This window comes from Astatotilapia calliptera, chromosome 7, assembly GCF_964374335.1.
Source record: "Astatotilapia calliptera chromosome 7, fAstCal68.1, whole genome shotgun sequence".
Lineage (NCBI taxonomy): Eukaryota > Metazoa > Chordata > Actinopteri > Cichliformes > Cichlidae > Astatotilapia > Astatotilapia calliptera.
The window spans coordinates 27,196,807-27,210,545 of NC_137428.1; the positions used below are offsets into that span (position 1 = coordinate 27,196,807).

The 13,739-nt window shown below is 43.6% G+C and overlaps 1 protein-coding gene across 1 annotated transcript in view; it reads right to left on the minus strand.

Moving 5' to 3' along the window:
* Nucleotides 1-5,088: 5,088 nt before the first annotated feature.
* Nucleotides 5,089-13,739, minus strand: part of mmp17a (matrix metallopeptidase 17a) — a 100,129-nt gene continuing 91,478 nt past the window's right edge. The window contains exon 10 of the mRNA XM_026174043.2: nucleotides 5,089-7,138. Within this exon, the coding sequence (XP_026029828.2) occupies nucleotides 6,813-7,138 (326 nt within the window). The 3' untranslated portion in view covers nucleotides 5,089-6,812. The remainder of the gene's footprint in view (nucleotides 7,139-13,739) is intronic.

The window sequence follows — 13,739 nt, forward strand, 5'->3', positions numbered from 1 at the left end:
TAGATGAACCTTGGCTAGATGTAGAACAAGCACTCTGCAATAATCTAGAGATCTCAGACCTACCATTTATCAGCCCAAACATCCAACGACATGAATGCTTTAAAAGCATCAACATCAGCTCTTCTCTGACAGCATGGTGGGAGTTTCTAAAATTGACGGCGTCTTCATTAATCCCATGCAAACGTACACCTATCTGGAACAACCCTGACATATTACAAAACAATAATATGATAAACTTTTCAGATTGGAGTGGTAAAGGAATCAAATATTTAGAACATATACTAGAAGGAACAGAATTTATTTCATTTGACGGACTAGTTACACAATATGGGATCAACAAGAAAAGATTTTTAGAATATCAACAAATTAAATCCATAGTAAAAAAGAAATTTAAACCGGGTCAAGTTGAACTACAAACACCACCAAGTGTGGTTCAATTTCTTACTCTTAAACCCCCCAAATTACTATCCAAAATATACAGAATGCTTTCTAAAACAGATGAATCAATATCACTTCCTATTGCAAAATGGGAAGCAGATTTATCAGTTAACTTAGACCTAAACTTCTGGTCTCAGATTTGCTTAAAAACCTTTCATCTAATTAGAAATCCCAGTCTTCAATTAATTCAATACAAAATATTACATAGAGTGCACTATACAGGTCATCGGATGTTCAAGATGGGCTTTACGTCTACCAACAACTGCTCACACTGCCAAACCAATTCACCGGACAATTATATCCACGCTCTTTGGTTCTGTCCACCAGTTCAGAAGTTTTGGCGCGAGATATGTGAAGACTTATCGAAGTGTCTGAAATGTAACATTCCAACTTCCCCCTTAGTGTGTTTGTTGGGCAGCTTAGATAATGTCACTTCAGAAAAGAATATCGCCCATATGGTTTTCACTGCCCTATGCATAGCCAAGAAAACAGTCCTCATGAACTGGAAAAATAAAAATAATCTTAATTCTAACCAATATAGAAATTATCTATTAGATTACATTAGTCTTGACACAGCCTCTGCCACCACATCAGATCAATTGCTCTGGGCCCCTTTGATCAGCTCCATCACCTAGTGGGGGTGGGGGGGGTCATAGTTTGGTCCCGCCTTCACTGTTGTGATTGGTGTGGGGGTAGGGACAGGCTTAGGGCGTCGGGGGGTTCCCCGGAGGCATCTTCCTTGGGGGGCTCAACCCGGGGTAGCGGTCATGTCCGGTTAGGGGCTCTGTTGGCTCTCCGGTGACTGTTTCCTCGCGGCTGCGTGCAGCGGGGCTAGGGGAGGGTCTGTGCTGACGGACGTGGGTTACTGACCTGGTAGCCTGGCTGCCCCTGGGTGGGTCCGGGATGGGCGTGAGGTTCTGGGGGCGCTCCGTCTCTGGGCTGGGACCCGGACCGGGCCTCGGGGGCTTGGGTCCTGGTTGGTGTGTTGCCGGGGTTGTGGGCGGGTGGGTGCATGGGGGCCCAGCCCTGGAGCAGGGTGCCGCCGGTGCGTCGAGCCACCTGGGGGGCTCTTCAACTGGTGGGGGAGATTGTCACATCTTGCAGGAGCTTTCCTCTCCTCAGGAGCTGCCTCTGCAGGAGGGGGAGATACAGGAGAGGTGGAGGAAGATCTCAGCCTGGGTGTTTATTGTCTTATGTAGTCTGGAAGATGAGTGGATGGTGGGGTGGGTGCAGTTTTCTCTGTGGTGGGGTTGGGTGGACTGTCCCGGGCTCTGTGGGGCCGGGCGGCGCTGCTGCACTGGGCCCGGTCTGGATGGGCCTGGGCCCCCTTTCCCTGGCGGGTCGCGGAGTATGGGGGTGCCTACTGGGGTCAGCGGGGGAGCTGGCCCCAGGGAGGGGTCACTTGCCCCTCCCTTCCTTCCCTCCCCATCTCCAGCTGCCTCCCTCTTCCCGCTCCACCACAACCACCCACACATGCAGGGCCTTGGAGTAGGGGTATGTCACCAGGGTGCAGAGGAGGCTACCCCCCCCCCCCCCCCCCCTCTGTCCCCTTCTGGCTGCCTCTGCCTCAATTTTATCCCACAACTTAGACATTCACATTACTCACACTCTCATTACACATACATATAGGATCTTGGGGGTGGGCACGATACACGGAATCCAAAGTACCATCAGGGTGTACACCCCACCCCTGGCATCGTTGCCCACCTCTCAATTTTAAATACACTTAGTCATTGAGGGCTAGCAGGAGGGACCATGCGCTTACCTGCTGCTCTCTGGCAGGTAGCTCCATGCCCTCCTGGGTTTTAAATGCACCTTAGAACACACATGCATCAACATTACAATGAGCGGGTGGAGGGAGGTTTGGAGTCTTCTCTCACCCCCGTTCTCTGCGACCTGCTGGAGCAGGGGGGCTAGGACTAGGAGGAGGAGTTGGCCGTCCGACTGCGGTCTGGAGTGTGGAGCCTTCCTGCTGCTGCGGAGTCGGGACGGTCTGCCTCCCCCCACCGCAGGGAAAAGGGAAACACCACCTGGGTCTGGGTGCAGTTCCCCCCTCCAGGGGCAGGGGCACCTAGACCCGGTTTGTAGAGTACGCTTGGGGAGTGTGATCGTGTGTACAACGTCTCTTTATGTCTGTCTCCACGTTGGTTGAGTGTGGAGTAAGTGCATATGAGAGCATGAGGGTGGGAATGGATGTTTGTATCTGTGTGTGCCTGTATGTCTGTGTCTATATGTCAGGTTGGGTGTCAGGCGCCACCTCTCTGGGGACATCTCAGGCCCTCCAAGGTTTGGAGGCCTATCTCCCCCTACCACCACTTCCCCTGCCAGTGGCGGACCCCCTCAGACATCGGTGCGTTGGTGGTTCTTTGTGTCCGGGGATGGGCGTCCAGGTACACACCGGCTCACTCCTTGGCGGCCGCTTATCGGGGCCTGGAGCCTGGGGCTCGCTCGGGCCACTTCGGAGGTGGGGTGCCCCCGGCCTCTTGGCCTGGGGCTCGGTCACTCAGGCGCAGCTGGCTGCCGCAGAGCTCACGGGCGCGTCACTGCAACTCCCCCTGGCTTCTGCTCCGCGGCTGCTGAGTGAGCCCTCATCTGGGACTCTCCTCAGCTCTTTCCGGGACAGTGGCGCAGCTGCCCCTCTGTTGGTCTTCCTTGGTCTCTTGTGTTCTGGGGGCCTCTGGATGTCTGGAGTTTTGATCTCCTCCACACCTGCTTCACGCCCTGGAGGACGGGGCTGTGGCCCCCCCACACCCTCTAGCAGATTATTACATGAAGGAACCTTTTAAAAAAACAAGCGCGTCCATGCTCACAGGTGTACACACGGGTGATCACACCCTCAAACTACACCCTTTTTGGCTCCTACCTCAAAGCACACTGTGTTCTGTTGATCTTATGTGCTGCACAATAATGTTTAACATTTAGTATTTACTGTCATATTCCCATATATCATTGTGATGTTGTTTATTCTATTACTCTTGTTCTCTTCTGCTTGCTTTCTTTTTTCTTTCTCAGCAGGTGATCCAGGTGATTGATATATGCATTTTTTTTTCTCTGCCCGTTCTGTTGGTTTTTGTCTTTTGCCCTTCTCCCCCGTCCCTCTTCTCAGCTGTTTCTCTTTCCCTCTTTTTTTCTCCCCTTCTTTCCCCCAGTCAAGTCTGTCCCGTATTCAGTAAGTGAAAATAAAATAAACAATAAAAGGTGAATCAAATGGACCATTACGGCAAGGCTGGGATGGTCAGTTTGGTAAAGTAAATCCGTTGGGCATCTTTCTTTGCCTTTAGACAACAATTCTGATGGCAAAAGAGCCAAACGGGACAGGCAAAAAAAAAAAAAAAAAAAAAAAAAAAAAAGGTGTCGCGGATAAATACAACAAAATAAAACTAGTACCGGTACCGAAAAAAAGAAGATTTATTCATAACACACGTGAAAAGACCCAGGAAAACCGAGTTAACGATAAAAACGATAAAAACGATAAAAACGATAACAAAATAACGCTGAAAACCGATAAAAACCCTGAACACCATACATTTCACACCTGAGCCTCAACTCTCGTGGCCCGGTACCAAACGACTCACGGACCGGTACCGGTCCGAGGCCCGGGGGTGTATGTAGCCATTTGTTTTTGTTTTTTTGCAGTTACCTTCAGTGTCTATCTTAGCCACTCATGGGTAAAGCATAACAGGACCTAAACGTGTTTGGATAAAGAGGGATTAAGTAGGTTACCCCTCCACTGTACTTCACATGAAAAAAAAAGTGTATACACTGTATAATCATCTGCCCAGGAGCAAAGCTAAAGGGTGGCAGATACCATCGATGACACTCTGGCAAACCCCTCTGGTCAGCTCACAAAACAAGCAGTAAAATCCTTCAGGGCTACATGCATATTCCAGGACCATATTCCATCCATCCATCCATCCAATTCAGGGTAGCAGGTAGACAGGCAGACAATCACCCATACCCAAATTTACACCTATGGCCAACTAAGAAACAACCTAATGTGCACGTCTTTGGACTGTGGGAGGGAGATGGAGTACCCAGAGAGAACCCACACAGGTACAGGGAGAACATGCAAAACGTTCATGCTGTGAGGTGACAGTTCCAATCAGTGCACCACCGTGCCACCTCTAGCAAAACATTTTATGCTATTTCTCTGTGATTACTGTTCCCACTTGGATGTATTCTAACAGCTTAAACGCCCCAGAATTACTCTTATGAGCTTTTTAAAAATAATAACCATAAAAAATCCAACTACAAACAACTTTTGAGGATGACATCCATCCTTTTTCTTAACCAGTTGTTCCAACTTATAGGTCCCTATAGAGTCATATAATTAGAGGTTACATAAAAATGCTTATGACATGCTTATTACATGCCAAGATTGAGTGAGTACAATGTGCCGTGCAGTTTCTGTGGTGGCTAAGTGAAAGTAACCATCACACCCCAATAAAGCTGCCTGTCTCTGCCAGCAGACCTATATTGAAATGTGCAGCAGAGACCATTACAACACGCTTAAGAACATTAGCAAGATGGAGAGCAGATATCAGTTAGTGCATAACCTCCAAACCTGGGCGTCTTTTCAAGTGCCGCTCAATAATTGCACACTCCGCCCACATGATCGAGTAGCTGAAATAATTCACCACAGTCATCCAATAAAGTCATTCGGATTCTTTAATGTTTTTTCTACAAAAATATTTTACATTAGAAAACACAGCTTGAAATATACACAGTCCACTTGGATTGAAGTACCCATGGAACATCTCCATTGAAATATATCTGTGTCTATATTTAAACTGCAGGTAAATATACCAGCAACAATAAACCTGGTTGCTGTTTTGTGAGGTTTTTCAATGATGTCACCAGGAGGAACTTGGGATTGAAACCGTGAGCTGTAATCTGATCAAAGCAAATATGGACTCACGATCTATCCATATTAATTACAAAAAATACAACAAAGCAGAGGCAAATGCTGCCTCTGATAATGGCAGGGAATGCTTCTGGTGAAAATAACGACTTTGTGTAGATATATGAACATCATTTCCTCAAAGAGTGTGGGAGTTTAGGTAAAGGATCAAAGCAAGGATAATGGCACTAAGCAGCCGTGAGAGAGACTTTCTGCCATGAATAACATTCGTTTGTCTGTTTTCCAAATCCCAGAGTGCCCTTTCCTGCATGTAGCTGTAGCAGGTATTCACCTGCCTGCCTGTTTACAACCTCAAATGCCACTCATCTACCTGTTGCCATCCAGCGTGCCATTTATGCCTGGCTGTCAGGATCCCACAGGGGCCATTCATCTACAAACTATCTACACCACATCCACAGGGCACTTTTTTTTTTTTTTGCCAGGCTGCCTCGATATGTGCCGGGGTGTCAGTCAACTGTCTAACTACAGTATTTATATCCCAGGATGTCATTCTTTACCCTGGCTTGAGCCGTTCTGTGGGGTTTTTTATATCAGGTTGCGTAAAAATACTATTTTTCTCCGGGATAGGTGAATCAGAACCCTAAACTTCGCCATCATGTTAACTGCAGTCAGGCTGAAACGAAAGATAAAAAAATAGATTTGACGGACAGGGTTTTGAAAGGCATATAGTAGCCTGGTAGGAAGTTTTACTTTCCAGGCACAATTTTTTTCTTTGGAAAATATGCTTCTTTACTCTCTTGCTGATAGTTAGATGCGAAGATAGGTGTTTAAATATTTATGGCTATGCTGGAAGGTAAAAAAAAAAATGTCTTGAAGCAAGTAAATGACTTGTAAATGATAAAAACAATGCTAGTTCAATGAGCTTGAGGTCAGCTAGCTATTCCCCTCTTTTCCTGGTCTTTCTAAAGCAAATGTTCTCATCAAACTCTCAGCAAGGAAGCATATTTCTCAAAAATGTCTGTCATTACCAGATTCCATGGTGTCACTTATTAAAATGTTTCTATTTTTTTTAACCACTTCACATCAAACAAATGCCATTCATTATTGCTGTAAACTTGGTGCACATGAAAAAAACAATCTCTACTCATTTAGTCTTCTCAGCGTTAAGCCTTTTTAGCCATTCAAAAACAACAAAAACAAACCTAAAACAAAAAAGATATAACAATTTGTCAAGTACGGCACTAACATTATCATTGTGGATGCATTGATACCTGTCAGGGGTACCTTAGTTTGATAGTATGATACTGGTATGTACATCCCAAACTGCAAGGCGCTTTAGATGACCATCAAATGGCATGTGAAATAAATAACAACAAAATAATGGTAAAAACATACCAATCAATACTTATATGAGCAGAAATTTCCAGTTTGTACTTTAGTGTGTGTCCACTGGCCCTTCACTAATAATTAAACTCTTGCACCCAGCTTGAGAACTGTGTCCCATGCTTTAGCATCATAGCAGTTCGGAGCGGAGGGCCAGTGACAGCGTCCAGAGTGGCGGCAGCAGCCAGACGGGAGACGGGGATGGGCGGACGCCTAAAGGCGATGCGGTGTCCGAGGTGCAGGAGCACACCTCGTATCCGTTCTCCGCGTGATCTGGGTGATTTTGCACGTTGACTCTCGTCTCTGTGCTTTTGGGCTGTGTGTCCGGAGAGTCCGACTGCATCTCTGTGCACAGCAGCCAGTCCTTTGCGATGAGGCGGGGGTATCCTGCCTCCACCTCCATGTCACTGCCTGGCACTCGCCAGTACTCCTTCCCTTTGAAGAAATAGGACGAGCCTTAAGAGAGAGTGGGAGGGAGGGAGGGAGGGAGGGAGGGAGGGAGGGGGAGGACACAGGGTTGATACTGTTATATTTTTGGATGTGAATAAACAGAACAAGATCACATAGAGCAGAGAAACAATATAATATTAAATCGCACGTAAGGTGGAAAGTTGGCTGCAGTAACTGTATTAAAAACACAGCAAGTGAATATATGAGCAGGATTATAGAAGTTTCCGTGTGATGTCACTGGTGAAATCCAAAATGACCCACAATGACTTGGAATTTACGAGGAGACCAACAGGAAAAAAACCCCCCAGTTTTTGTGTTAAAGCCTGCACAAAAGTAATGACTGGAAAATGTTAATCATCCCAAGAAGGAAATGTGCCTGTTAGTTCATACATAATGGGCTATTAGTTCCAGTGATCTGGTCAGGGACGCGGATGTTATGAAGGCTGAGGTTCTGCACTAAAAGCTGCAGGAATTAAAAACTGGGAAGGGAGCAAACTGACTGTTTATTAAGTGCTTGCTTATAATTTTCCAGAAAAGTTAAAAAAAGATGTTCAGAGTTTTAAAAATGTGCATTTGATCAAACGTAAAGATTAAAACCAGCCTTGACAGTTTGTCAGGAGTGAAGCGCTGCCTGTGTGCACTGCTGCAATACATAATGAGTTTTAAGTTTAATGTACAAAATCAAGCATATATCAAATGTATTCTGAGCTAATGATACAAACATAGAAACCAGAATAAACTTAGGGTGGCACAGAGGTGTAGTGGTTAGCAGGCAGTGACCTCAATGCAAGAACATTAAGTTTTGATTTTGAATGTGCCCGTTGGGGAGGCCAATCCATGAGTGATACTGTTGGTATGTTTTTACCGCTCTCCCAGTACATCATTGTTATGCTGAAAAATGAAACTGGTGCCAACCAGACACTTTCCAAATGGTGGAGTACTGAGAGTACTTTTCTACATTCACAATTCCATCAATTTGACAATATTTCCAACACCAGTGGCTGAAATTCAGCCCCAAACCATGCTCTCTTGACCTCCTTCGACAACTTTTTGAGTCAGAAAGTTGGATTCGTCACTCCATAAAACCTGTTTCATCTCATTTTCAATCCACTTCTTCTGTAATTTGGCACACCTCAATTTTTCTTTCTTAAGACGGGCTTCTTGACAGCCACCAGTCCATTGAAAAGTAAACTTTTGAAGAGGTTCTGGCACTCACATACATACTGATAAACCAAAAAATTTGAACATTTGAAAATTGGAATCATCAGTTGTCACTGATTTTCAGTCCAGATGTTGTGGACTCTGCTTCACTTCCTTAAGAAGGACTTTTGGACAGCCATCCTTTCACTGAGACCATTTCTGATGAGGCCTGAGTGAACAGTAGATGGATCAAATGTCTCATATATCTCTTCCTGTTTCTTAAGGACACGACTTTGACATACTGTTCACATGCTGTAGACGGTTTTGTTCAGGACCATTTATCAGGTCACACTGTACACCACTTTAACCCCACCTGATACACACAAAAGCACAGCTTTACAGAAACCCATACTATACTTTTTGACACACTTGAGACATTTTTCTCAACCCGTGGAGCTAACGTTATGCACCGTTTAACATCTTCCCCACTAGCTGCTTCTCGCTGATATCTGTGTCATGTTAGGTGACCAGAATTACATCAAATGTGATGCACTATGCAAAAAAGAAGCACGCATTGTAAGGTGTGATGTAAGGTAACGATCAGCACAATAATTTGATAAGTTTGCCTCCCTCAGACATGCTTCTACAGTTGCTTGGGAGCATAAAATCTGAATCTACTGAGATAGACAAGCGTATAACTGATGTGGCTCCTCGTTTGCTGCTTTTGTCCCCTTCAGCATTGTTCACATCAAGTCTTTTCTCTTTTCTTCTTAGCTCTTAAAAGTGAATTCTTCCATGGCTTGTGTCTCTCCTCAACTCTATTCTCACTGCTGCTCACCATGAGTTATCTTCCCATCTTCTTCGTTTCTCTCTCCTTATCCTATTGGAAACAGCCTAAAGGCAGATAAAAAGCTTTGATGTAGCTTAAGTTTCAATGCCCAAAGGTGTATATAGAGTATACGTGACTGTCTGTGTTCTTGTTTATATAAATGCACACATTCCTATGTGCCCTAACACGAAGCTTTGATTTGCTGGGGCCTTACCTTTTGTGTGATTTGCCTATTGCTATGCACAGCACAGAGCTTGGTGTAGGACCTCTGAAGCTGGTAACAACTCAGATGCAACACAGACCTCTAAACACCTGACAGGGAAAAGAGCTTCCACACATTCAGCTGGGAGTTGCTGCAGGGGAAATCAGTAATGTTGCTCACTCCTGCTGAGAGTGGCCTGAAAAACACAACCAAGTACCTCTGGCTAATTAGCTGTTTTTGTGCCAGTTTTAACTACAACAAGTGCTTAATCAAAGCCTAATATGGACAGCCAAATGGATGACACATTCTTCAGGGGGCTTTGCTTCACAAAGGCTTCCAAAACAATGCAACTAAAAGTAAACATTTTTTTTCTCTACCAGAAAATATTACTGTTTGCTTTTGACCTTTAATAACCATTTAGGAACTTCAAGCAACCCTTTTCCTGCATCTGAGGATCATCTGTAGCTCTGAAGCGTTTGCCTAGTCAAAGCAAATGTCAGGACCTTGTTAATATAATACTTTGGTGGTGTGATTCTGGAGAACTTTACCTAAAATATTATCTCTATGATCATGCATAGCTCTTTTAAGGTCCCAGCACAGGATTTTAGGTTAAGGTGTGGACTTTGGGCCATTGCAACACCTTGATTCTTTTCTTTACAGCTAAACTTGTTGTAGATTTGCTAATGTGCTTGGGCTCTTTGTCCTGCTGCTGGTGTTAGATGTTTGTGCTCTGACGCTCTGTTTAATTTTTGCCAAATGTGGTGCTTATGACCAAACATAAAAGAAACAAAGCAACCCTTCCAAACAAATCATGCTTCAGTCTTTTTCAAATTTTACTATCATGAACTTTAACATTTAACACGATTTGTGAGACCTGTAGAGGCTGAGATGTAGCTCTTGGATTTTTTCTGCAGTTTCTGACCTCGGAGTGAGTTTCCCGGGCATTTACTCCTGGGAATATTGGAAACTGTCTTGAATATATTCCACTTCTGAATAACGGACTTCAAGCTGTTTGGAAATGGCCCTATAACCATTTGCAGATTGATGAGTAATAACAGTGTCTTCTCTGAGATCATTACTGATGTCTTTCCTCCTTGGCATTGTGTTAACGGCTGAATGCTCCAGACCAGCAAACTGCTAAAATGTCGGCTTTAATTGAGGTGCTCACACTCGCTGATGATCAATTAATCAAGTGCATCTGATTAGCAGCACCTGGCAGCTACTTACCCTTTTAATCCTATGGCAGTAGTAAGGGTGTACCTAGTGCCTGTAGACTTACATAGCATAGGCTTTGTTTCAGGTTATTATTATTTTTCCATTTAATTATCAAAGCATGGATGTGGTGTCAAAATCGGCTTATTGTTAATTGTCCAACTGACAGCTGCTTTTCTGATTTCATAGTCTTTTACTCATTAAGTCTAATATTATTGTCCATGCATGCTGTTCTGTGATTAAATTCTATCATAAAACGCTTTCTAATTGTGAAAGAAATTTTAAGAGTGGCAGACAAAAACTTTACAGTTTCAATGTGAAATCAAAAACTGCTACTTTTAGAATAAACTTGTCACACTATTCAGTCTACTAGTTAATTTATTCTGTGCATACTACAAACCCCAAAGCCAAAGAAAAGCGTGCATTTCTTTATACATACCCAACACTAAGCACCAGATTTTTGAAAATGAATTCTCTATTTATTAAGATTTTTTTTGTCAGTACAAACTAATAATGCCTCATCACAATGGGTAATGCCGCGCTAATGCCAACCATAATTCTGCTGGAAGAGCAGTGAGCTCGCACAAGCTTATATTTTCACGTGTGTGGTTCTTAAAGAAGGTACTCAGCATTTTTACAGGAGGTAAAAGACCAGAATGTTTTACAGGCACAGATGCACACAGTCCATAAACATTACTGACATGGCACATTCAGGCGTGACATGCTCCAGAAATGATCACATTATCCCACCTCCTCGCGTAAAGCTCGCCACTTTCAGAGAAACTAACAGGAGTGTGGGCTTGGGAGGGACACACACACACACACACACACACACACACACACACACACACACACACACACACACACACACACACACACACACACACACACACACACACACAGTATGTATTTGAGCTGTTTTATTTGGTTTAGCAGCCGTTCATTTAAATTTCTGTGTGTAAATATTAGATCAGGCTTTCTGCGATGATTTAAAATTTATAACGACCAAAAAAATGACAAAGCTAAAAAGACGCTCGACAGCTATCCTTGCACACAGAGGGCATTACAAATGAATATCTTAAATGCAAAGTAATCAAACGTTTTTCTTTTTATAAATGAGAGCAGAGACTCCCCATCATTTTGACGATGCTGACATTTCAGGAATACTCTGTGACTGATTCTTGTACCAGATTAACCAGCTTCTGGTTAAAACTCAAACAAAGGCAGGCAACGCACGTGTCACAAAAACATCTGACACCTGATATTTATGTCTCTTTGTGTAATACACAGCGTAGTATGAAACACTTATTTCTCATAGTGTCTAGCAAATCCCAATAGTCACTGAAGCTTGCACTTCTCTGCAAAAACAAGCACTTCTGACTTGGTTAAACATTAAGTGGAATGATGCTTTTTGGTAATATGCTGAGCTATGTCTGGGAAAAGGTCATCGGTAACTGTTGATGACTATTTCAAATAGCTGTCAAGTGACTCTGAAGGGTTAGTGGCTAACCATATGTCATAAACACTGGGAGCTAATTTGGGGCGGTTAGCAGAAAACAATACCTCTGTTGTCTATCCAGCATGGAAATAGAAAATGTCACAGACCATAATTGCATTTTGGAACTGGACTAATTATCTACAAACAGAAGGCAGTGCCCGTGCTGCTGCAATGAAACATTTGTCATGCTCAACAACTCGGTGACAACTGTTGAGCACTTACACTCTCCAAAGATTGGAGTACTGGCTGTGGCCAATGAGAAAGCCAGTAAGTAAAAAAGAAGTGCAGGCTGCTGTCTATGTGAGGACGGCACGCACACTCAGAACAGCGCTTAAGTGGTCACTCTCCTACAAACTCTTATGCTACATTCACACTAGTGAAAATAATAGCTGGAGACCAGGGTGTGACCAAAATCCCTGCGACTGTGTGCAATGACCTTGCAGTCTCGTCCCTTCAAAGACAAGGACCAGGTGTATGACCACTCAGACTCAGCTGCTGTCCTTCAAGCGACTTCGAGTGATGATATGACAATAAACTGTGTCCCTTAAACAGTCCGCAACGACCTTCCAATCTGTCCACATTCATAAATTAGATGGAAATAATTTCCAAACATTCACTAATTGAGAGTTAGTGCAGTCAGTCTGAGTCAGTCACCTGTGAGTCAAGAAACTCACAGGTGGTGTGTTCCCATCACAAGATGAACAGTAGTTAAGAGTATTTTATCGACTGTGAGTATGTGCATTCTGGCAAAATGATAAATCACACGAATTTACCAAATGCTAAAACTGCAATAATAAATTCCTATCATAAAGAAAATAATATAAATCTGAAAGAATTAATAACACAGATGTAAATAAGGGAAAGAAACTGAGCACTCTGTTTAAGTGATGAGTGGTTATTTATGATTCTTAAATGCCAAAGATGGCTGCTGCATGACACATAGTCATCTTCTAAATTACAGCTGAACTGGGAAACATAATCCAGCCAATCGTGTTGCTAATCACACACAAGTGTGGAATAAATCACTGCTGCGAAAATAGCAAAAAAAACAAAGCATCCTTTAGGATTTTTTTCCACCAGCATATGTTACAATCCAAAGTTCACTAAGCTAATTTTGTCTGTATGCAGTGACACAGCTAACAGATTTTACACAATTGCTTCTTAATTAAGACTTAAATAAAATGTGTAGGCATACACGAGATAAGTAAAATAAATTAAGATGTTCAAATCAAAAACTAACATCAAGTAAAAAACTAAACGTGCCGTAAAAAATGCAGGATGTTACTAGTCTGAGGAGATCAGTAGAGTGCCTATTTACATGATTCCCTTAGTGCACTTCTGTGTTTATGCTGTGTATACTGGTGTTTGCATGTGAGACAGAAAGAGACCTTGTTTCAGTGATAAGAGGGCTTACCAGGGCGGCCGATGGCTGTAGAATAATAACTGATGTTGAACCGAGAGCTGATGCAATGAGGGCAGTCTGTGAAATGCATGGCTGCCCAAACGAGGTAAAATCAACAGTGCTTCCCTTGCCTTCTTTCACACTCTACCTCCTTTCAAGTATTTTAAAGAAGACAAACAGAGTGACTGCTCCAAAGATAAACTCTACTTTCATCTTGGAGCAGCAGCAGCCAGAGCGGCATCAGAACACGGATCTGCAGAAGAGGATCGACAGCATGATGGTGATTTTGCTGCGGCTAATGCAGCACGAACATTCTCAGCTGGA